At 42.9% G+C, this 25991-nt stretch overlaps 2 protein-coding genes across 2 annotated transcripts in view; both read left to right on the top strand.

The window, feature by feature from the left end:
- LOC309435882 (sodium channel protein type 5 subunit alpha-like) overlaps nucleotides 1–2486 on the top strand; it is a gene marked incomplete at both ends in the record, with an annotated part of 32768 nt that extends 30282 nt beyond the window's left edge. Inside the window, one exon of the mRNA XM_082044624.1 lies at nucleotides 1288–2486. Coding sequence (XP_081900750.1) covers nucleotides 1288–2486 — 1199 coding nt within the window. The remainder of the gene's footprint in view (nucleotides 1–1287) is intronic.
- Nucleotides 2487–24523: 22037 nt separating this feature from the next.
- Nucleotides 24524–25991, top strand: part of SCN5A (sodium voltage-gated channel alpha subunit 5) — a 216003-nt gene continuing 214535 nt past the window's right edge. The window contains exon 1 of the mRNA XM_082046668.1: nucleotides 24524–24581. The gene's annotated coding sequence lies outside the window, so the exon portion shown is untranslated. The remainder of the gene's footprint in view (nucleotides 24582–25991) is intronic.

Raw genomic sequence — 25991 nt, 5'->3', positions numbered from 1 at the left:
CTGGAAATCATAATACTATAAATTGTTGAGGAAAACTACATGATCTAAACCCCCTCCATATTATTAAAATAATATTAAATAAGATTTCAAAAATATTTACTATATTCTTTTGATAGAAATATATCTTTTTTTAAAATGTAGACTATGTTAAGTAAAATGTTTCATAATGGTTCTTCAGGTTGTATTTTTCTAGTCTGAAAGACAGAATTAATAACCCATCATACCAGTACTACATTATGTGATAATTTCCATTGTTACAAGTTTAGGGGCAACTAAGAAATCTTCAATCAGATGAAAATTGCTGGTTTTTGTCATCTGTGTTTGTAACAGTGAATTGAATTGAGAGAATATGAAGGGTAGAATTAGATTATAGGCTACAGAATTCAGTTTCTGGAAACACAGGCACAGCTGATAGAAAATAAGGGTGTGACAAAATAGAAAACAACACCATCAATGTGTTAGCTTTTCTTCGAAGGGAAGGCAAAGGAAGAATGGAATAAAGAGCTCTCCTGCCAATTTAACCTTTTCTAGAGCCAGTACTGTCAAAATAGCAGAAGGCATTCAGGTGAAGAAAAGTATTTTGTTTCTCCAGCATGAGTTACATTTTGGGTGGCAGTGAGAGTATAGCTCTTCCTCAAGAAATTAAGTTCCTGTAGTGGATATCCAAAAAAATGTATCAAAACCTCTAAACCTAGAAAAGCCAAATCTCTTCTAGTGCTACTAGATCTGTGATTTTTTTCATGCAAAATAATGATAAAGTGACACCCAAGTGTAGCTATGTCCCTGGATGAACTAAATGCCATTGTACAGTGACATGCAAAACTTCTATGTTCATCACCGTTTTTACATACATCTCTTGACTATACTACTTAAATTATGACCACGACACTGTTATTATATCTTGTTTTCTTAGTTTGGTTTTGCAGTGTTAGTATTTGAAGTCAAATTTAGAAGGTAAATACACAACCTACACCCACTGAAGTATTCATTGTCAAAGAAAACAAGTCAACAAGTCTTGATTGATATGGATATTTGAAGTTGAAAACAGCACAGAAAGGTGCTTGCCATTCTTAGTGCAATGGGTCCTATCTTCTGGTGGCTGAAGAATGTAGTTCGTAATTGCTGATTTCTACAGCTCATTTTTGAGCTTTAAATACTATTAAAGGTTATTCTGCTAGAGTCTTAGCACACACACATCAGAAATTTTCCAACTGTACAGATACTATAATCTTACTACTAGTTAAGCAGAAATTATATTCTAACCAGTTGTTATCTTTTTCATTTTAGCCTTACTGCTTGCTGGCATTGGTAAAGCATTTGAACATTTCCTACCACCTACACTCTTCAGGGTCATTCGCTTGGCTCGGATTGGACGAATACTGAGACTCATCCGGGCTGCCAAAGGAATTCGAACTCTGCTTTTTGCATTAATGATGTCCCTACCTGCTCTATTTAACATTGGCCTCTTGCTTTTTCTGATCATGTTCATTTATTCTATTTTTGGCATGGCTAACTTTGCCTACGTGAAGATGGAAGCTGGCATTGATGACATGTTCAACTTCCAAACCTTTGCTAACAGCATGCTCTGTCTCTTCCAAATCACCACGTCAGCTGGCTGGGATGGTCTTCTCAGTCCTATTTTAAACACTGGGCCACCATACTGTGATCCAAACCTAAATGGTACTATAGGTGAATGTGGTAAACCTGCCATAGGTATTATTTATTTTGTAAGTTATATCATCATATCATTTCTCATTGTTGTAAATATGTACATAGCTGTTATTCTGGAGAACTTCAATGTTGCTACTGAGGAAAGTACAGAACCTTTAGGGGAAGATGACTTTGACATATTTTATGAAATCTGGGAGAAGTTTGATCCTGAGGCAACTCAGTTTATAACTTTCTCTGCGCTTTCAGACTTTGCAGATGCTCTGGCTGAACCTTTACGGGTACCAAAGCCAAACAAAGTTGAACTCATAGCAATGGACCTGCCTATGGTCAGTGGAGATAGGATCCACTGCCTGGATATCTTGTTTGCTTTTACCAAACGAGTGTTAGGAGATTCTGGGGAGATGGATACTCTGAAAGTACAAATGGAGGAGAAGTTCATGGCTGCCAATCCATCAAAAAATTCCTATGAGCCAATCTCTACTACACTCAGACACAGACAAGAGGAAGCTTCTGCCACTGTCATCCAGCGTGCCTACAGGAGTCATTTGCTCCTGCGCTGTGTAAAGCAGGCTTCTTACCTGCACCATCACAGAACTTGCAGTATTGACACTCTTCGAGATGCTGCTCCAGAAAAGGAAGGACTTATTGCATCTATGATGGGTCAAAAGTATGATAAGAGTCCTGACAAGTCTGACACTTTGTCCTCAGTATCCGTTCCTCCATCGTATGACAGTGTCACAAGAGCCAGTAGTGGCAATCTCATGGTTGAGAATGAAGAAATTACAGGTAATCAACAATCTTCAGATGTTAAATAGTTCATCAGTGACAATGTTATTAAGAATATTTTAAAATGTTCACAGAAACTGATGTTGAAAATTCATGTCAGCTGAGGCATCCTCCCTATTAAACAAAGTTTGTTGGTCATGATAGCTAACCACAGTCAGGCATGGTCACTGTGGTAGCTGCTAAATTGTAGCCTTTGACTCTTCTATATTCAGTTTTGTTCAATATTTACATGTGCAGAGACAAAAGCTATGAAAGGTTTCGGATTTGTTTGACCAAGGGCACCCCAATGCAAAGCGGGTCCCATGGTACCTGGGTGCTGCTGTGTGTTCACAGCTGTGATAGGTAACATCTGCCGACATTATCCCTGGTGCAAGAAGTAGAGAAAAGTCCAAGTGACAACAGATCTACCAGAGAACAGGAAAAGAATGTCAATATTAAGAGAAACTGCTGAAGGGAAAGGAGCTAAAATTTACTCTTACTCCATTCCTAACTGATACTCTCATTATAAATCTGTTAAGCAAATGGCTGCTGATTTTTTTTTAATGTTTTGAGTACTGATGTACCACAAACATAGCCACTGCATGATCCACAGATATGCCACAGTGTAGTGGACTTCTTCCACTATGGTCGATTTACAGAATAAGTCATGGCATGTATGCTATTGTAGTTGTGTTACTGTAGTTTAATGAAATAATAAATACAACTCTCAGTATTCCAGAGGTTTTACTCAAATAAGCAAAATCTTGCTTTGTATTTTGTCCATGAGGATTATCTTTTTTAATCTGGTTTCCTCTGGCGGAGAGGCAAAGGCAACTGTGCTGTGTGTCTATCAGTCACTCCATAAACAACAGCGTTTATTACACACCTTCCTCAAACTTCACACGATGGTTATGTTTTGTGCTCAAGTTCATTCCTCCAGTTGTGGTAGGCAAGAGAGACACAAATAAGTATTCCCACTGGGGGAAAATTGGCAGCATCACTTCAACGACTCCCTTACACATCAGAAACCCAAGCTGGAGAGCCCCATCAGAGCTGCTTGGTCATGGTGGTGAGCGTCATCCATGGCCATGGAGTGAGGCCTTGACTTAAGGGAGATGTGTCCCATCAGTGGCAGAAGCCTTTCCCCCTTCTGCCTGTGCTTCTCTGAGGGGAGGACCAGTTTTCTCTATACTGCAAAGATTAGAAGAAACCAAAGTACAGGTAATGTGGACAGTTAGGAAATCTGGGTTGAAACATTTGTGGTTAATGTAAGACTAAGGATGTAATCATAAACTCTATTTCTCATGAAGCTACATGTGTACATGCTCTCTCATTATTTTCATCACATTTTCCTCATAAAGGTCTTTATCTTTCTTCATGTCCTCACTATCTTGGGGTTCCTCTCAGAAAAACACATGTCCAAACAAAGCTCCATCTTTTCACCTTTGTACCAGTACTTTGGAGATACTTTCAGCTGATGCACTTTACTATCTAACAATGTTATCTTATTCTTCGTCATGCACCAGACATAGTCATAAATTACTCTTGACATTTTAATTTCTTATTTATCTTCAAACATGTGACATGCAAGTCAGCATAAGATGCTTTAGATTTTTCTTTGTCACAAGATCGTAGCTTTGTGATCGCTATTGGGGTTGGCAGGTTCTGTCATGGCTCGTGAGAGATTTACCCTCCATGCTGATTTCACACAGAAAGGAAAATGGATTTTGCAACTGAGGGGGACCTGCTGTACCCTCTGCTTGCAACTCCTCTCTTCAACACCCTTTCTCTACAGTTGCAGTTATATGTCCTGTCTTGTGTCATTTTCCTCTGCTGCCTTTTTCACCTCCTCAGATTGTGAGCTCTTTGGACAGAAATTCTCTTTTATTGTGAATGGTGAATTACACCTTAATAATGAGACTGTTTTCAGTTAATACTGTCTGAACAATGGTTGCAAATAAATAATATTTATAATACCTTTACATTTTAATGTCCTCTGTGGTATTCCCTTAGCTTTTCATAGCCATCACAGCATTTTTAATTAGTTTTGACTAATACTCCCTCAAATTTTAAGATAGATGCGTAGTCAATCTGCTTTATACCAGAGAAGTCAACAGCTCTGTGCCATTGGAAGCCAGGGCACTCTATTCCTTCAGATTAAAAGATAAAACTAATAACTAAAAATAATTAATAAAGTTAAATGGCTTTCCATGGCTAAAATGATTTTTGAAACACCCAGTTTGTCACTCACCACAACTTAGAAATTGACTACATGGCAGTTGTGAGATGGTGTTTCCCAGGTCCAGCCTGCCAAATGTCTGCTTCTCATGATGTGTAGGGTCCATCAAGCAGCAGTAATGGGCCACACGTACCATTCTCATCAATCTGGGTGTGCACGGAGCACTCCTGACATCGCACCTTCTTGAGAGATTATGTATTTAAACACATCCATACCTAAAGGTTATGCAACTTGTCTTTACCAGTTTGTGTGCCAGGACAGTGTATTTTTGATTGTAAGAATAGTTAATTGAGAGTGAGATACATACAAGGGTTGCTGAAGTCCATCTGCCTGGGAAGGCCATCCTGAAAATGACTCAGAGCTGTATTAGTATAGTAGAATGAATGCAAAAGACCATTTAGTACCTTCAGTAAACTGTTTATTGGTGCAAGAAATGACAAGTACTCCCCAGGGTGAATTTTGCTTTCTGCAGAAACCTTTCTGAGTAAAGGTGTTACTGTTTCGGTGAAGCTAAGCCTCTTGGCATGTTCTTTAATCCTTCTGGTTCTCCTCTAAACCCTCTTAATTTTAGAAACATAGAACCATTTTTGGTTAGAAAAGACCTTTAAGATCATCAAGTCCAACTGTTAACCTAACACTGCCAAGTCCATCACTAAACCATGCCCCTAAGAACCTCATCTACACATCTTTTATGGGGACTCCACCACTGCCCTGGGCAGCCTGTTCCAATGCCTGACAGTCCTTTCCGGGAAGAATTTTTTTCTAATATCCAATCTAAACTCCCCTGGTGCAACTTGCGGTCGTTTCCTCTCATTCTATCATCTGTTCCTTGGGAGAAGAGACCAATCCCCTACATGCTCCAAGCTCCTTTCAGGCAGTTCAGAGATCAGAAGGTCTCCCCTCAGCTCCTGTTCTCCAGCTGAACCCCCCCAGGTCCCTCAGCTGCTCCCATCACACTTGTGCTCCAGACGCTTCCCCAGCTCCATTGCTCTTCTCTGAACCCTCTCCAGCACCTCAATGTGTTTCTTGCTGTGAAGGCCCCAAAACTGAACATGGGATTTGAGGTGCGGCCTCAGCAGCACTGAGCACAGGGGGATGATCACTGCCCTAGTCCTGCTAGCTACTGATCCTATCAATGTCCATACTAAAATCCTAGTTTCTTGTGATGGATGAGTGGCCTACAGTCTTGTTTCCAGATGGATTGTTGCCCTTTTTGGTTTTCCTGAACAACGTTTTATGTGTCAGCCTCCTTTTAGCCACTATTAATTGCATTAACAGCCCACTGTCTTCATTACCTCTTCCATAATCTAGGTATCACACATAAATTTTACCCCAAAGTATTGCATTTTTAAAGAGATTATTGACAGAGGCAACACAACTATGAAGGCTGAGAGCTCTTCTCTCTGACAGCCCATGAGCAACACCAGCTCAATAAAGTTATGTTTTTATCTCTTCCTTTGATAGTGATGATGCACAACAAATATAGAAATGAAGGACATGAGAATATCAGAACAATGTATCACTCTGTAGTAGGCTTGATTTCACTACCTAAAGCACACATATTTTTCACAGGAAATCAAAGTAATGGAAATGCCTGGAATATTTGCACACCAGTCAAAAGGTTTAAAGACAAAAATTTTTAAAAGGACTATATGGAACTAACCAATAAAAATCTATTTTCTTCAGCAAAAAGCATAAGCTAGCATGACTGAGATTATAATTATTAATGGTACCATGCTGATAATATATTTCAGTGTTTTTCAGCTCTTGGTCAAATCAATGGAGCTGCGTGGTATGAAACCCCTATTGCACTTTAAAGCAAAGAGAAGATTTTCCTCCCATTTGCCAGATATCTTTGCAATTCAACAGTTGTGAATTAAAATTGGATCAAGTGCAGAGAGGCAGTACTAGAATGAATAACAATGTATATTACGAAAAGAGATTCAAGTTTAGTTTGTGCAGCCTAGAAATAACAGCTGAGAGGATGCATCATAATTCTCAGAAAACAAAGCAGGTGGGAAAATAAAAATGAGGGAGAAAAGTGCTTAAAGGACAAATAGAATAGTCAGGAAAAAAATTACCTTGGAAAATAGAAGTTGCTTTTATTCTTCAGAGAATGGAGTCATGAAGTAACATTGCAGCAGAGGCAGATGAGCCAGTCTTACCAAAAGGTGAGTAGTTACTCGTTTCTTCAAGGGATTATGTTACATGGCACTGTCAAGGGGATCTGTGACCCAGCAGGATCCTTGGCGCCTACTCACAGCTCTCTGAACTTTATAAAATTAAGGCTGAGATCTGCAACAGGACAGTGAAACTTGTTGAATGCTTCCTCCTAGTGGTTTTAGATCAAAATGACACAGTCAAAGTGCAAAAAAAGTTGGGGTGTTTATCTCAACTGCAGAGATCAAAACCTAAAGAAATAGATAATTGCCTTAAAAAGGAATATTAGCAGCAAGCAGAGAGTTTAGAGAGAGTGGGACAAAGGTTTGTGCTGAAAGCAAGCTGCAGTTTATAGTTCAGAAAATGAAATGAGTGATAATTTCCAAAGAGAATTTGACCATCAATAGGAATATGAAACAGAAATTTGAGTCAATCCACAGATGAACACAAAAAGGAATTAAAGCAATGGAGTCAGGGGCCACAATAGGGGCTACCCTATTCAAAAATACTGTTGAGAACTGGCACATAAAACTGCAAATCTGACTCTAAGGATTTTGTGAGAATCCGTTGAATCAAGGAAGGTAGCAGGAAGGAAAAAAAAATCCCCCAAACATCATACTTGTATTTGACTAGAAAGCAAGAAGAAATTCAAGCAATCAGAGATTTGCTAATCTGAACTGAGTGTGTTCCATGGCTATGAAACACATTTTGAAGGGGACATAATGAAAGACTAGGAAGATAGTGGAAAATTGAATAAAATAGGCTTCAAATCTATTTGCTGCTGTGGCAGATGCACTCTGCTCCCCCCTGCCCCAAAAGCAACAGAAACTTCTAGGCTGATGGACCACTATGGCCAGGCACATGCCCCTTGGTTGACAGACAGGCCCCTTGACCAATGAAATGCCTTGATTGAGAGAAGTTTCTGGACCATTACCATAAATGACCAGAGCTGGGTTTCATCCCTGTTGAGTTGGTTTTTGTTAGAGCAGTGAGTCTGTAGCTGAGGACTCTGTTCATTAGACTGGGACACCATCTACGGAACATTCCCTGTGGATTGAGACACCTTGCCAACCTGGTAAGAGATCATCTGAGTACTCTTGGGAGTCCTTGCTTTGACACAGAGTGGAAAGATGCGCATTTTTGAATCATTACTCTAGAGTTTTGGGATCTGATCTCCTTGAGTTAGTCATACAGTAATTGAACTCCTAACTGGTATATGAACCTCTGTTGTATAATTTTATTGGAGTGTTTAATAATTCTGAATGAACCACATTTGTAGTTTGTTTCTGTTAAACAGGTCTGCTTAGAATAAAGTCTGTTTGGAACTTTCTGGGTTGTCTCTGGGGCAACTAAGAAGGAAGAAGGTGGTAGACCTTCTCTACTGGTATTCTGATAGACAAAATGTTGTAGTGCAGAACATGAAGTTCTCTACTGGGGGCCAGATGGAGACGTTTGCTACCAGATGATGGAAAAAGCAGAGCACTGTGAAGACCTGGTTAAATTACTGAAATAGAATAGTTGTGATGCATAATGTGATATGGTTAAATAGAAAAATGTGAGTGAAGATCTATCAGCTGAGAGACAGTCCATGGAGTGCAGGATGTACTAATGCAATGAGCAGGCACAGGTGAGGTCTCATCTGTACCCATGCATGCATTTGTAAATGATGCTCAAGAAAAATTCATACAAATCAAACAAGAATTGAAGGACTTCCATGATAGACAGGAGATTAGAAAGGCTTTAGAAAGAAGCTTGGGGTCGTAGCTTATTTAATCCTGCAAAATGAAAGTCGAGAGGAGAGATGTGACTGTTCCTGAGATGGGAACAAATGTCCATGAGGGTTAAAACAGATCATTGAGCAGTGCTTATTTTGAATACAGCCTGTGTCATTCACTCTTCTTCCAAAGTGTATAGGAGGGATGCAGCTCCCCTGTGGTGAATTTTCCCTGTAGAAGCTTTCCATGATCCCATGACTATGGGCCAAGGCTCTGGCACTGAGAAAACCTGGAAAATGCACCTAATAATTTTGTCTTACATACCCTGTTGGTCTCAAAGCACAAGTTGCTCCAGAACAGCAAAATCCAGACATCCAAAATGTACTTGCTTATCCCATCCAGTCAATTCAGATGGTCCCTAACTGAGACCTCATGTGTTAGGACAGTGACACCAGAAGATGGAAAGAGATTTTCCTGCAAAAAGTACAAAGTAACTTTTGCAGGAGGTTATAGGGTGTAGCAAAGCAGGCTGGCCTGCTCACAAAGTCATGTGCAGGACACATGTTAATGTAACTGCAGATAAATAGATGCAGAAGATTATTGGACAGGCAGTAAACTAAGGTTTGTGCAAGCTGGTATGAAAAGCAGATCCAGAGGCTCTGCTTTTGGATCATACAAGTGCAAACTGAGTGACCTTAGTGCAGGTCATTATGTTATAGCTGTGTCATGTTGCCACTGAAAGAAATTGGAAAAACAAGCTCAAAAGCCGATAAATGTCTTGCAGGTGAGTGTTGGACTGCATTTGACTAAAACAAGTTGTCCAGCTGGAGTTACAGTTCTTGACCTGAAGACTTCAAGGGGAATGTCTGCCCCCTGGTAATTTGTTTGAGTTAATTAGCCTCACTCTTAAAATCACAAGCCTACCTTTTCATTTAAATTAGCTTGACTTCAGCTTCAAGCTACTGGTTCTTGATATACCTTTAATGCTACATGAATGAGTCTTTTAGTACCTGATAGTTTCATTCAATGAAGGTGTTTATTCACTATTACCTCTCTATTTGTTATTGTAATGGGAGTGGAATGACCTCTTAAAACATCTCACACAGGCATTTTTCTTGTCAATCAATTAATCTTTTGGCTCTTTCCTGTGTCTTCCTATATCTGACCCACCAACACTCTAGCTGCTGCCTGTTGTGGTCATTATAGCCATGATAGTATGCAGCCAATCTTCCCTCTCCTGGGAGCTGAAGAGCAGAAAAAAACTGTCAGAAGCTTTACTAGATGTGGCAGGGAAGGTGTTAATCCATTCAGCCATCAGGAGCCAGCTGAAAGGTATAAAAGATGGGAGAAAGATTGGAGGAGTTGATTGCTCAGAACAGAGATATCTATGAGAAGTGTGTCTCAGCTCTGTCAAGGTAAGTTGTGGGAGAGCTAAGTGCAGTTTTGGGGGGAGAAGTGGTTTGAGGACTAGCAGCTGGAAGAAGCCTTGGATGGGTTTAATGGAGTTGGATGATTTTGGGTAAAATGTGAGCTTCTGGGAGTGGCAGGATCTCAAGGAGGTGACCTACCTACCCATGGTGAGTGAGGGAGCGCCTTGATAATTAATTCTTGTGTCAAACTCCCTGGTAGGAGGAGATGACCCTGTGCTGTAAGAGGGGCCAGGAAGAGCCTGAGTCAACGCAGAAAACAGATGTCTGTTGGCACCATCTTGAGGAGAAACAATTGGGCTTGCTTACTGCTCTGGTGGTGGCTTTAGCCTATGTCAATTTAACCTAAAGGGGGAATCAAAATATTGTATGTTTCCACATATCTAAAAGGAGAAAATTCAACCAGGACCAGCATAAGATTAGTGACTTGGAAATGGTTGTCTTAGTTCACCTTTTGTTCCTTCAAATCAACACTGACTTTTGAAAGGAAACATCTTTTCTGATGTGGCAGATACGTTCTCCGCTCTGCCTGAAAGCACCAGAAACTTGTAGGCTGTTGGACTACTGTGGTCATGCATGCTCCCTTGGTTGAAAGACCAATGAGATGCCTTGGTTGAGAGATGTTTCTGGACCACTACCATAAATGACCACAGCTTGGGTTCAACTAGAGTATAAACGGAGGCTGCTCAAGACCCCTATTGACCCCTTCCTCAGAGCAGTGGGTCTGCATTTGAAGACTCTCCTCCTTAGACTGGCCATCTAGGGAACATTCCCTGGGGACTGAGATATCTTGTCAAACTTGTAAGTGATCTGAGTACCCTTGAGAGTCCTCACTTTGACAGAGAGTGGGAAGGTGTGTATTTTGAATCATCACTTTAGAGTTTTGGGATCTGATCCCTTGAGATTTGAGCCAGTTTTCTAGTAACTGAACTTCTGTCAAGTGTCTGAACCTGTGGGGGTTTTTTTAACATTGTTGGAATGCTGAATAATTTTGAATGAACGCCATTTGTAGTTGGTTTACTGCTAAACAGCTCTGGTTAGAATAAAGTCTGTTTGGAGCTTGTTGCCTGCTGAAGTTGATTTTTGGGTTGTCTCCATGACATCTGACATTGAGAGAACTGGTTAGTTAAATTTTAGGTCATTCTGCTAGGTGATCCTCAAATGTATCCTCACACAATTTCTATACCCCACACCCCTAAAAAAAAAGGTGGGCGGGGGAGATCTCAAATAGATATTTTCCCTTGCTCTGGTTTGTCACTTCTCAATGGCTAAACCCACTGTTAGTTGAGAGAGTCCCTGGGGCAGCGAGGTCCAGAATTTGTCTCTCGGTAACAGGCATGATGCAGTTCTCACCTTGGGCTCATGCTTTTTGGCAGGTCTTTTACTTCCATGAGCTTCAAGGTATATTTTCAAAGTTTCTCCTCACTGTGTAAATTGCAGCTTTATTCTGAAGTAAGAACTGTGAGTCTGATGTGATACTACATCACAGGACTCAACACAGAAGCTGTCCCCTGTCACATGTATGTCGGGAATGCCAGAAGAGACGAGTGACCTTGTCAGATAGTTGTATTCAGGAAATGGTGCTAAAATGTGTGTAATGCAATGACAGCATTTCCATTGATACCCAACTGTAGGGCAGCCTCATCAGTGTGTCCTGCCGTGGTATTAACAAAGCATTAATGTTTCACTGGATCACGTATGATGTAGCATACACTGTGTTTGTTGGCATTGATTGCAGGATCAAAATGCTTAATTAAAGTGGAGGATGCCAAAACTCTCCCTTTCATGCAACTGTGTTTGATAATCTCAGGCAAGAGTGACCGCTGCTATGCTCTTGAAAATTGTGGTTCACTCCTGAGCTGAAGATGTCTGTGCAATTAGAATCAAATCCCATGAAAAAGCCCTGTGCAGGTCTGGATAAACCCCTGCTACAAATTGGGAAGACAACCGAAACTACAACAGCCACCAAAAATAGCTATTTTGGGCCCTGCTGCAAAATGCGTCAATGAGCACTGCTGCCACCTCTGATGGTGAGCAGCCGGGGAGGCTGGTGGGGGTGAGTTTGTCCCTGTTTCCTTCACACCGCTCTTCCCACCACCTTTGACCATCCTGTATTGCACTCTTGGGTTTCTATACAGGCAAATCTTCTGCAAGCACATTTGTCAGATTCCCTAGGCAGGGAGCAGGATGCTTGATGTAAACTTAAATATGTGGGTTCCTCCACAGATGTTGCTGGGATGGGAAAGACAATGCACATAGCCCCTCCTGGGTGCTCAGCACCCATCCCCATCTGCATTGTATGTATGATTTATCACACCTCATTTATCTAAGGACAAAGATCTTACTGGATTTGATTACTTTCTTGCCAGAATAACTTTTCCTGCTCCTGTTCTTCCGTAGAGTTTTTGGAGACTTATTTTTGAGTAATTTTTTTTCAGGGAAAAGGCAGCTGGTGAATGTTTAGGTTCATATGGCAATTAGTTCCCTGGTTCCCTCTTTCATCGAGGCTGCAGCACAGTAGTAAGAAAAATTATAGTGACACCCACCATCACCCAGAAGTAAGTTAATTGCAGCTGTTCATTCATTTTTAATTTATCTGAGGAACTTACTCACTTTTCACTTCTTCAAGCAATTCCTGAGTTAGGCCCTCAATAGGTATAATTTGACTGATGTTTTTGAGGCCATTTATATCAGCTGAGGACCTTGTCTATTAAAATCATCATGAACTACAATGAAGATATGGAGGCTTGGGGGTTTGGGGTTGGATTTTATTTCTTTTTGGTCAGTCATGAGACAAGCTAATATAAAATTTTTACATTAGAAACAATCCAGATTTTTTTCCCATTTTTAGTTAAACTGTGTTCTAAGCCAGCCTTATGTGCATTACCAAGCCTTTTAGCAAATACTGTTTTATCCTCCTGTTACTTAAATTCTGCAAATTTCCTTAAAAATCAATTTTCTCCTCTTTTTGTGCAAGTCTTGCCAGCCCATTAGCTGACATCAGTCCCAACATCTACTCCAAACAACTTCAGACAAATAAACTCATTACAGTACAGTTCCTTGGGCACCATCCCTCTTCTGTTGTTGCTTTCTCAAGTGCACCTTCAGGCACTGCACGTTCTTCAGGACTATCTCCACCCTTCTCTTCAATCTAAGAAAAATCTGAAGTATGGCAGCTGTTACAGACAGCAAAGTGACAGAAAAATCACATGTATCTCCACAGTGACACTTTGAAGGGGAGACATGATATGACTTATTTGGATTTGGACTTGTCTAACACTTAGACACGTGAATCCTGCTATAACTCACACAAGATAAGAAAAAAATGCACAAACCTTGTAAAATACCAACCTCTGATGGGTGTACTGGACAATCACAGTTCTGGGAGAAAGTCCCAGACTCAGTAGTGAGCCCAAATCTGCTTTATCCAGTGAGTATTCCCCCTTGTTTCAGTTTCTGGGTTTCTTGTGCTACACTAGTGTCGAGGGTTTAGATTGCGGGGTGGCAATAAAACCCTGGCAGATGTATTGTTAACCTCCTCTCCCCCCTACTTCCCCCTTTTGCGCCTCCCTGTCCCCCCTTCCAACTCAGGACAGGCGATCGGGAGGGAAAGAAGGACAGAGAGAAGAAAGCTGGAAAAATTAAAATTTTTTTACTAATACTACTAATAAGAATAGAGAAAATAATACAAAATATACAAAACCAGTCTTGAAAGTCTCAGGAACTGCAGAGACGGCCACCAAAGTCCTGGACTGGACTCTGCAGCCAACCGGAGCTGGATTCAGTCTGTCACTGGCCTCAGTTCGCACGGACAACTGGCAAGGTCCTCTCCTAATGTCGGCCATAAGCAGAAGGGAAAAGAAGGCAAAAGGGACGAGATCCTCGTGATCTTCCACTTTTATATGAAGTATTCAGGTGAATGGAATGTTATATACAGTTGGTCAGTTTCTTGGCCACCTGTTTCTCGTTGTCCCTCTGGCGAGATGTCCATCCATGCTTATCAATAAGTTTGCATTCCATTGCTATGTTTACCAAAACATGTATCTGGTTCTCCAGGAAAATGCAGCTAATATGAAGCTTTAGCTGACAGGCAAATTCACTGAAAGAGAAACTTGTTTTTTAACAAAACCAGGACAACTAGCAACCTGATCTGGGTGACAATGTCCCTGCTCATTGCAGGGGATCGGACTAGATGACCTTTGAAGGTCCCTTCCAACCCAAACTATTCTATGATTCTAGCCCTGAACCAGTTATTGCCTCTGTATCTAAGGAGGTAATAGAGCTGAGAGAGAGAGATTTGTGCTGAATTTCTCAGAAGTCCTTGACGGTGATATTATTGGAGCTAGGCATTCAAAACATGGGCACTTGGAGTGTTCAGCCTGTTTGTTTGTTTTTGAAGAAATTACTGCTTTTGTTTGCTTATAAATGAAACTCTTGCTCTGTTGTATGGGCTGGGTTTCACAGATCTGCTTGTCTTTGTGTTGGATGGTAAACTTGGGGTGTGCAGTGGGACTGCAGAGTGGTGGGAGGTTCTTGGGGAGGGGCTGTCATGAGTGAGTTACTATGTCAGTGTGCTGTACAAACACAGTAAAATGTGACCCCACTAGTAAGAAAAGTGAGGTAAATCAAATCAAAAGTTGGTACCTGCCTTTTACATATATTTCTACTTCAATTTTTCCTTGAAGCCATCCATTTGAACCAGATTCAGTGATGTTTTTCCCTTTTCTTTTGATATGAATGTGACTGCAGAAAAAAAAAAAGTGAAAATCCATTAGAAAAAGCAAAATATGAGAAGTGTCAGGTAGTGGGAAGTGCTTCTCCAGCATTTATCCTTTCTGTTGGACTTCCGAATGCCCATAGAGACCACTCTTGCAATCATCCAACTCTTTTGGATAGCAGAGTTAATTGTTAGGATTTTGTGTTATTGTCTGTGGGTGGTTGTGTTTGTGTTGAGGACAGCAATTCCTTTCAAAATACCTGGCAGAAGCACCAGTTGTGTCCCATTTAAAGTCACCCCCAAATCAATGCTTGAAAATGGATGAAAGAAAAAACAATAATTTAAAAAACTCTCTGAGAGAGCACTCAAACTCTGCAGAGAAAAGAGAAAATGGACTTTGCTTGATGCTGAGGAGAGCATTCAATATCCAGCAAGGATCTGACGCTGCACTTGGAGGGGGTCAGCTTGTAAAGCAAAATGTGGTTGTTCAGTGTTGATGTGCTTTAATGCTAGATTTCCAGTCATGGGCAGTACAGTTCTCAAAGGCTCCATTTGTCAGAAGTAGGATATTGCATTAAGAATGAAATATGAAAAGCTAAGACCCTTAGCAATTATGGCTTTATTTAAAGTCTTCTCCAAAGAGGCAAACCAGAACGATTCAAAGGATTCCTTGATTTTTAACAGGGCAAGTTTCCAGATGCTTGGAGGACTTGGTGACTACACTGCAGTTTATCCCAGCAAGTAGCTGGGTCTGTTGCATTAGAAACCAGATCCTGGTTGAATGCTGTCATATTCCTGCACTTTCTTGTTGTTGTGAGTGGCAGGCTGGTTTATTATGTTAGTTACAGGTGATTTGTGCCAGAGGATCTGCTTGTAGAGACTGTAACTTTGTCTCAATAGTTTGGTCTAAAAATTGCTTGCTAGGAAAAGGAAGATGGGGAGGGAATAGGTGGTGGGACCTGATGGAAGTACAAGTTGTAAGTTAGAGTAAATGGGAGAGGGGTGAGATGTTTGCAGACTGTGCTTGCAAACATGCAGACAGAGCAGAAAAGGAGAAACCCCAAAGAGAAGTGTGAGAGCAATACTTGACTCGGTATTCACTCAAGCAACAGGCAGCTGGTGCATATATTTGGTAATTATTTCTGGTTGTGTAGCATTCGCTCAAAGGGTTGAGATCTGCGCCTGGAAGTTTCTCCTGGTTTTTGGTCTCGCTGGTGCCTTTTGTATTTCACAAGTAAGGAATGGGTCAGCTCAACACAACCACCAGTTTGTGAAGTGCCTACTTGTCTTTCAGTCCTTTTCTACTTATAACCTTCTACCCAGGCTTTTGCTGATCACCCATCCTCCTTGTGCCTTCATCCCAGCAGGAGGAAGATGGGTACCAACACCCATGAGAGCAGTCCTTGAAGGCAACAGGGCTCAGACACGTTGCCCATGTACATGCAATGTCATGGAACCACAGAATGGTTTGTGTTGGAAAGGACCTTAAAGATCATCTAGTTACAAACCCCCTGCCATAGGCAGGGACACCTTCCACTAAGCCAGGTTGCTCAAAGCCCTGTCCAACATGGCCTTGAACACTTCCACGAATGGGGCATCCACAACTTCTCTGGGCAGCCTGTTCCAGTGCCTCACCACCTTTGTGGTGAATATTTTTTTTTCCTTATATTTAATCTAAATCTACCCTCTTTCAGTTTATAGCCAGTACCCTTTGTCCTATCACTACAAGTGCTTGTGGAAAGTCCTTCTCCATTATTCTTGTAGGTCCCCTTTATGTACTGGAAGGCTGCTTTAAACTCTTCCTGGAGTCTTTTCTTCTCCAGATTGAACAACCCCAACTCTCTCAGCCTGTCCTCATAGGAGAGGTGCTCCAGCCTTCTGGCCATCTTTATGGCCCTCCTCTGGACTTGCTCCAACAGGTCCATGTCCTTCTTATGTTGGGGACCTCAGAGCTGAACACAGTTCTCCAGGATAAGGAGTTTTACAATGAAAGAGCTTGATGGCAAGCCCTGTGTCCACCTGGTACTCCTTAAGATGCTCAGGTTGAAGATGCTGCAAAAATGCTAATGACAGTTCCTGAATTCAGTAATTTTAACTTCTTCCTCTTTCAGAAGGAAAGACTCTGTTGTCACATCTCTGTGCTGTTGCAGTAGACTTGGGTTGGAAATGGATGGAAAAGCAGGTGTGCTAAGGAAATGTGACCAGAAAGAAGTGATCTGGTAGACTGTAGACTTTTGCAAGCAAAATAACATCAGCAATCAAAGCCCTGCAGCCTGCAAACCCCTGATTTGTAACTTAGTAAGTATGAAAACATTGGTGATGAGCATCAGAAAAAGGCCACTGAAGGATAAAGATGACGTAGAAACCTTACAGGAAACCATGCCAGAAAGGGAATGGGTGGATAGGTTAGATTAATTTCCCTCATTTGTCAGGCTTTTCTCAGAATCTCTTGAGTCACTTAACCACTTGAAACCGCAGTTTGCTTGAGATCTGGCCCATGTGAGCATCACTAGGCCTAGACCAGTCCAGGAAGTCCACAGGATTGTTTCCATGCTGAAACACATTGTGGTATTCATTGCTTAGCTATACTGGGTCTTTCTACTCCAAGCACTTCCCAGAAATTGAAAAGACAGTATCTGAATGCAAACTAATAGGCATTATAATTAATTAGAAGATTCAAATTAAAAAAGTTTCATGATTCATGTAAAATATGAAGTAAATGTACTGGAAGAAAGCTTGACTTTAATTAGTGTTAAAATGGAGGAGGGACAGCATACTGGACAGCAATGAAAGAAAGAAGAGGGATCAGGGCAATAAAGACAAAAGATGTTTTTTTCTTTATCACTTTGAATTTCCATCCAGTGGGAGTCTTCTCATCAGCTGTGCCTCCATGGTACACCTGTAGGCCCATTTCTAACTCCAGGATTGCAGGTACTGTTTGACCAAAACCAACCAACTTTCTCTGACTCTTTTAGAGATTTTTTTTTTGTCTTTTTCAGTATCTTTAACATAAAGAAATTGCAAAGGACAAGCCAGTACTAGTTTCAGCCTGGAAACATTAGTGGGATACATTGGAGATCCTCTGTGTAATGTGCAAGAGGTGGCTCTAGAGGCAGAAGTAAGGCAAAGATTTCCTCAAAGTGCCTGTGCAAGGAAAGGAAAGCACACAGCAAATGTGATTTGTGACAAATCAAATGTGATTTTATTACATCATCTCTGGTCGATCTTGCAGCATCTACAAGGCACCAATATTTTATATACTTTAGATTCTATGTGGATATTTTTCTAGAAATGGTTAACTTCTCTTTGTTCTGCTTTGAAGCCCTTCCCCTATGGAGACCCTAGCCAAAACTCGCCCTAAAACATCTCCCCAGGGCATCTCAAGTCTAACTACACCAAGGAACTCTCTTGGTGTCCCTCCATGGACCAAGTCTTACTGCTCCTCAAAGCCACGGAAGACATAATGGTGTTCTGTGCTAGGGATGTTGCAAGAGTAAAGCAGCTTCAGTGTCATGAGTTTGTGCTTTTGACCCCAAAAGCAGGGGAATATATTTCTATTTCTTGGTCACTTTGCAAAATTCAGTGTGTGACTGCTCCCTTGTAGGAGGCTTTAAGTACCTGGGAAAAGGGGGTGGGTGGGTTGATAACTTTTTGGGGGGAAGTCAGCAAAAGAAAGTTCATGCGAGGTGAATTTTGCAATTCTGGGTGTCAGGAATTCATCCAGCATGCAGCTCGTTGTTATGCAGGGGACATGGGAGGAACAGAAAGCTTTGCTGTAAAGCCAGGCTCTGCCTTTCTGACACAGCTAATCACTAAACCCCATGTAAACGCTCTCCTCACTTAGCAAAGGAGCATTTCTCTGCTCTCTGAATGGCTTAATCACCAAATATTTGTGCTGTCCACAGGCAGCAAGAGTGTGGTAATGGGACATAATTCAGCACAGCACAACCTTCATCCCCTTCTAAATTAAAACACAGCTATATTCTGGTGAGACACAAGTGGACTAATTTGGGGTGGAGTATGGGGGGGGGCAAGCCATTTCAGGGAGACAGAATAAATTTAACTTTAATGGTGTGAGCTGTTATGTGTCTATCAGGGCACTGAATGCTTCCTTCACACTTGGACACATTTGTTGACAGAGGCACCGCCTGCCTGTAATTTTTTCCCTTTTTTTTTCCCCAATTAAATTAGATTAGCTCACTTTAGGATTGTATCTTCGAGTCTGATTGAACAAATGTAGCAATTTAGCCAGGCGTTACAGGATTTCCCCATGGATGCTTGATGAGAGATGCTCCATGAGGATGATACACTTAATTAAAAGATGCAAGCTGAAGACTGATACAGATGTATTCTGACACAGCAGCTGGGTTTATGTCAGGGTCTCTTTGCTTATTGAAATTGAAGTGGGGGGATGAGAAGAAATCAGGGCTCTTATTGCAGAGGGAGAAACAAGCCCAGATCCTGGACAACATTATACAATGAAGCTTTATCACCATCCCTGGTGCCCTGCAGGTTTGCTCCATTTGCTTCCAATGGGGCTGGGGAGCTTGTGGGGGATCCTCATTGAAGGGGAGGAGGTCCATATGGGATGGCTAAAACCCTTTAGCCCAATTAATAAATCAGCAGCGTGTTGTTAATGCTGAACCCTTTCTTCATCCCACACACCTTAAATCTCCCATCATTTTTAGATAGGAAAACCCTTCTCCTGCTGTCTCCCTTTATTTCAAAGAGAATTACAACAAATCGCAATATTTTTCTTTCCCAGTAGAGGGAAGTATTGGCTAAACTGAGTTTTGGGTGCGACAGCCTCATGGCACCTTGTGCTAAAGAAGCTTCTCACACCACTTAGCCCAGGTAGTAAAAGGCTTTCTAGAAAGCCAGGGTCTGTGGAAATCAAAGAGCACTCCACTGAGCGCCAGCAGGTGGGAGGGCGGGGAAGAACCTTTCAAATTTTGAATAAAAATACATTTTGTTGTTGTTGTTTTGCCAAATGAAGATTTGCAAGAAAAGTATTTCTGAATAAAATCATTAAAAAAAAGAAAACAAAGAATGTCTTCTAAAACTCACAGTTTCAAGAACTGCACAGTTTTAGATTTCTTTGTTTCCTTAAAAATGTGGCAACAAATGTGTAGGTATATGGGATGAAAGAAAGCCTTTATAAACATCTTGGAAGAATAAATGGCTCATTGCAACCAGCACCACTGTATATAATACCTTTAAGAAAGCAGTGATTGCTTTGTGTGGGGAAAAAGGTATGTTTTTGGAAAGAAGTGAATAGAAAGATGACATAACTGATCTCCTGCATAGTGTTTATTTTGCTGCTGGTACTTACTTCCATCTGACATGCACATTTATTGGGTTTCAGCTGACTCGCCTGAACTTTCTCAGACATTCGGTAAGCCAGCATTACCTGAATGTTTCTTGCAGAATGGAAGATTTTTTTGGCAAGGCAGCACATATTTAATAGATTTTTTTTTCAGTCTGTCTATAAGGTTCCAGTTAACGTAGTTGCTTTATGATTAGTGTTTGCATTATAAGTTGCTCCTGTGCCAAGGATGCTCCCGCTTGCTGCATGAGTTTGATGCTGCATGGACTCACAACCCACGCCTGAAGTGCTGCATTCAGCTTATGCTCCTGGGTTATGTTTCTGTAGCTTCTGAAGCAGCACTCAAAGGCAATTTAGAAAAAAAAAAATCCAAATAACATGTACATATTTGAACTGAAAACTGGGGGAAGGGATGGTTTTCTGGACTGTGAGTTGAACTAGAGGGGAGCAAATGGGAGCCTCCCTCCATCCTGCTCCTTGCATGGAATAAATTTGACAGGTAGATTTTCCTTCCTGTAATGCATCTTCTTTATTTCCTTTGTGAATATTTTTGTGTTTTCTATAAGCTGGGTTCAGACTGAGCTGATTACATTATCCCGGGAATGAGGATTTGCTAGTATTAGGAATAATTTCTCAATTTCAAAAGACAGGTGAAACAGACTGTTTTCCTGGTGCTTCATCAGGGTTTAGTGTATTTCGTCCCTCCATCAACAAGCAGAAGAGTTGAAAATTTAGAGTAGCATTACATATTACAGACTGTGAAAGAGAAGAGATGGGACAGTGGATGGGACATGGAGTGAAAGCTTGTGGGCTTTCTGCTCCTCTCCCTGATGTGGCAGTTGCACCCTCCTGAGATCCACAGCCCTCATTAGGGCAGTCGATGGCTCTTTTAGCACCTTTTGTGCCCCGTTGTGCCTGTCCCAATACACCCATCAAGGGTGGCACCAAGGTGCTGATGGTCACATCTCCCTCCCGGGCAGGGTGACTTCACCCCCACCAGCTGGGGGGCAGGAGGGGTGGGACCATCAGTCAATTGACATGGTCCTCAGCAAGGGAGGTGCCCAGGGAAGCTGAGAAGCTTCTGGACCATGTTGTAATACTCACAGCCAGATCTGACAGGCTATAAAATAGTGTCCCCGCTGGAGACCACCTTGGAGTGGTCTTCTCGGAGCAGCGGGTCTGTGAACTGGAGCCCTCCCCTTAGACTGGGATGCTGTCTTAGGAGACTTCCCGGGACTGAGTGCCCTCACCTCCTCCTGTGGTGAGTGGTTATTTACTGGATATATCCTTGAATGAGCCCTCGCCTAACCAGGCAAGTGTGAGCCTTCGCCTAACCTAGGCGAGTGATTATTTCTTGTGGGTACCTTGGAGCCTCTGGTTTTGTTTTTTGTGAGTGTATAAATGTACATTGTGGATCCTCATTATTCTTATGTTGTTGTACCCCAATAATCTCCTCAAATGATATCCCAACCTGTATTTAATGTTGTTGGAGTGTTAAATAAGTGTATAAACCCTGTTTCTAGTCTATTTGCTACACTTTTCTGTCTAGGATAAAGTCTGGTTTTGGAACCTGTTGCCCACCTAAAATTCACTTTTGAGGTTCCTTTGTAACAGCTGGTTGTGACACTAAATCTGCTGACATTACTAAGGAAGGAGGGAGGACAGAAATGAGGATCTTCATTCACAGATTGTGAGTGGAGCAAGAACAGGATGGAAAAGACTAAAATATTGACTTTCAGAAGTCAAATGAAATTCCTGATTCGAAGTCAAAACTCCAGCAGTGTCTGTGTAAGATCAAGCTGCAGAGACAAGCTCTGCTCTCTGAAAGCACAGGCAAGGGTTTCCCAAACCAAAAATTCCTTCTAGTGCATACGTGTGTAAATCAGCCCCAAAACATACGTCTTCACCTGTCATCAGCACAGAGAGCATTATGCCATAGCCAAGGGAGTCTGTTAATTAACACCTCCTCCAAAGAAAGAAGCAATAGATTCAACTGTCCTCTCTCTGCACAAGCCTGGCTCATCTGTAATAATATTATCTACTTGGGTGATTTCAGGGAAGAAACACCACTTTCAGAAGTGATGTAGAGCATTGCTCCAAGTAGGAGTCTGTACAGGTCTGAGCCCCCCACAGTGATGCTGGACCCAGAACTGGGGGTGTTTCTGGGTGCTGAGAGCATCTACGTGGTGGGACCATACCATGGCCATCCCAGGGTGGAGGATTTCCACCGGATTCAGGCCATCAGCAATTGCTACACTGCATTTTTGCTCTGGCGTGAATTCCTTTTTCTGGTTGAACTTAAAATAGTGTTGGAAATCAATTAAACTCTGCTGGGGGGAAAAAAATAAAAGCTGTTCCTCTTGTAAGGTAGAGATGTCCTGCAGAGATGTGCTGGCACAGCGGTAGGCATTCAGTGGCAGGGGCCGAGCTGCCAAGGATTCAGTTTGCCTTTCTGGTGTTGAAGACGTGTTTGTTCTGTGTGCACTTTGGGTCCTCATGAGAACATCATTCCCTTTGCACAGCCACCATTCAGCTTCACGCTGAGTGATTAAGTCCCTGAGGATTTGTCTTCCTTCAGTCTCCTACCTTGCACACTGTGCTGTGCCTCTGCACTGCTCTAGGCTTTCAGAGGCTGTTTTCCCACCAGGGAGCTCACGTCCATCCCCTTCTGCCTTTCCCAGTCTTCATTCCTCTCCATCTCCCTTCATTTGTAGTCTTTGGTTTCCAGTTTCTGACCCTTACCCCTTCTTCTCAGCTCCCTCTCTCCACCTCCTCCCACTTCTGCATTTTCTGCTTTCCCGTACTGAGACTTTTAATTTCTCACAGATAACTTCTTGGTGTATTAACTTGTTTTCCAGTTGACATCTGCTCTTCATCCACCTCCTTGGGACTGCTGCTGCTCTTTTTTACAGACTGTTCTGCAGCCTCTTTAGTTTCCCCTACATGATCTCCTCCTGTCCCAGCTCTTGCTTTCTTTGATCACTACCAAGCCCTGAGATGCTTTTGCAGGAGTGTTTGTTACAGCTCAAATCTCTCTTTCTGGAGTGGTAACAGCCACTTCACAGCCCATCACTGAGCCAGTGAAGTGATGTCCCTCTCTTCTCATATGCCCTATTTTATCTTGCTCAGCATTTTGGTTTTTTACCAGTTCTTTAGAAGTTTCTTCCACTTTTACCATCCTGAATACTTCAATATTGCCAGCAGACTCTCACCAGCCCTCTCTCCACCTGTAAATACCCATCTGTGACCTTCCCAGTCATTCCTGGGCAGCTTAATTTCAGTAAAAGCTGCTGTTCCTGCTCACTGGGGTTGCTGCCCTGTGTGACCCAGGCCTGAAGCACTTGGGGCAGGCAGCTGCAGGAGGCTTTGGGTTCCACAGTCTATGGGGTGAGCAGGGGGTCTGGCTTTGGCATTGTTCACGCCTGTCGCCTTCCCCTGCATGCTGGTGGCACCTTGCCCTGTCCTGCTTCCCAGCACCCCTTCCCTTGCCTCTGGTTGAACCCTCTCTCCAACCCCCCTGCACTGTGGCAACCTCCAGCTTCCACTGCAGCTCCATCACAGCTTCTTCCCTCTCCCACCTTTCTCCCCAGTCTTCTTTATCCCACCTTGCCACCTTTATCCCCTCTCCTGCTTTCTTTTCCACCCTGCCTTCTCTTCCATCCTTCTCTTCCCTATCCCTCCTTTCTTCTTAGCTCTCCCCAACCCTCCTTCCTCCCTGCCCCTCTTCTTTTCCCACCTTTTTACCTTCCACACCCCTGCCTATCCTTCTTGCCCATCCTGCCATCATCCTCATCCTTTCTTCCTCCCTATCCTCTATCTTTCCCCATCCTTCTTAGAATCATAGAATCATTTGGGTTGGAAGGAACTTTCAAAGCTCATCCAGTCCAAGCCCTGCCATGAGCAGGGACATCTTCACCCAGATCAGGTTGCTCAGAGCCCCGTCCAGCCTGGCCTGGGATGTCTCCAGGGATGGTTCATCCACCACCTCTCTGGGCAACCTGGGACAGTGTTTCACCACCCCCAGTGTAAAAAATTTCTCATGTCCGGCCTGAATCTCCCTTCCTTTAGTTTAAAACCATCATCCCTCGTCCTGTTGCAACACGCCCTTCTAAATAGTCTGTGCCCATCTTTCTTATAGGCCCCTTTTAAGTACCGATAATGCAATAAGGTCTCTTCCCCACCCCTCCCTCTTCCCCACCTCCCATCCTTCCTCCTCTCCCTCTTCCCCCTCCCTCCTCCTCCTCCCTCCCCACCCCCGCATCCCCCTCCCCGGCCCCCCCACCGGCGGCAGGGGTCGCTGCGGGCCCGGCTGGGCTCGGAGGGGCGGGCGGTGCCTCCCTCCTCCCTCCCCGTCCGTCCCCCCCGGTCCCCGCCCGCCCCCGCCGCCCGGCCGGGGCTCCGCTCCCGCGGCAGCCGCAGAGCCGGCGCGGCGGCTCCGAACCATGCGGCCGGCAACCGGGCCCTGCCCGCGGGACGGCACCGCTCGGGGACTAAAACTCTGTGGATACAATGAAGTGGCTCTGGGACCCTTGGTTTAGCAGGAAAAATTAAATAAAGCAATGTAAGTTTCTCTCTCTTTTTTTGTTTGTTTGTTATTTTTTTTTTTTTAAGAAAAAAAAAAAAATTAAGCCGAAAAGATGCCTGGTTCCGAGCGTGTCGCGGTGGAGGAATTGATAGTGCCGGGGTTTTCCCTTCCCCAAACTTTCCTTCGAGGTGAGAGGAGCGGTCCCGTCCGGGCAGGGTGGCGGGGAGGCTGCCGGGGCTGGAAGAGAGAGAAGTTGGCTCAGAGAAGCTTGCAACGGGGCGTAAAAGCTGAGCATATGGGCTGATATATATTTTGCTGTTGAAGGGTAACCCTGGTGGAGAATCGGTCTAGTTTCCATCTTGCTTCCGTGCCCAGAAGTGCCGGAAAGAAATAACAAAACAGAAAATAGACTGCAAATTGTTTGGTTCGTTGTCATGTGGTGTCAGGTGTGTTCGAGTGGCAATTTAGTGGCACGTTTTGAAGGGAGGAAGTGAACTAGAATGAGTATTTCTGTGATGGCAGGGAAATTGTATCGTTTTCCTGTATCATGAGAATATTACTGGCATTACTAGTTGTACGAACTGACGTATTTTAAGAATACATCTTAACAGCACCACTCACTTCAAAGCTATTTGTAGAATAGCCCTGCTTATAACATTTGGAGTTTTTACTGGCAGAAATTTAAAAAGTTGACTTGGTTTATGCAAATAAAAGTAAAAAGGGGAGAACTGTTCTGCACTCTGGCAAAGGTGATCATTATTTTATGGAGGCAGCCCTGGGGGGGAAACAGTGACATACTGGGAGCAATGTAAGAATGAAAGCCAAATTAAAGCAAAACTTATGCAACCAAAGTGTGGTTGCGAAGGGAATAAATCTGACCTTTCAGTTTTATTTTTCCTGGATATTTGGGTGAGGAGGTGAAGATGAGCTTCTAGAAAGCAGAGAAACGCACGAGCCGCGCACACCTACAGCAACAGGTCTTGTTTTGCCTGGGGAGGATGAGCTGAGCTTTGCGAGTGCTTGAGCTGAGCCTTTCCAGTCGCAACTGGGGCAGCCGCTGATCCCGCAGATGGGTGTCAGATCTGGAGCAAGTGGCCCCAATTTCTCCCACCACGGGGCTGGCAAGCAGCTCTTCCCGAAATACAGGGCGGATGGTGGAATAAACGTGGCGATTCAAAGAGGATTTGTCAATACTAAAAATAAACAGGCCCGCAGATTTGTCCTAGAGGGTCATGTCCAGGCGGAGCATTTTTGGGGCCGATGGGCTGATTTTGGTGATTTTATTTTATTTATTTATTTTTTCCCCTTCGCGTGTCCTGTCCAAGGTGCTGAAGTTAATTTTGCTGTGATTTCCCAGGATTTCGGGGCTTCGCAGAAGTGAGCTTGGAGGCTTCCTCTCATTGAAACTGGCATGTGAGGGGGTGTACCCCCCCCGCCCCGGGTGGT

Source organism: Streptopelia decaocto (assembly GCF_964273445.1).
Source record: "Streptopelia decaocto genome assembly, chromosome: 2".
Lineage (NCBI taxonomy): Eukaryota > Metazoa > Chordata > Aves > Columbiformes > Columbidae > Streptopelia > Streptopelia decaocto.
The sequence above is the reverse complement of the archived record's forward strand: the minus strand, read 5'-3'. Positions and strand labels throughout refer to the sequence as shown.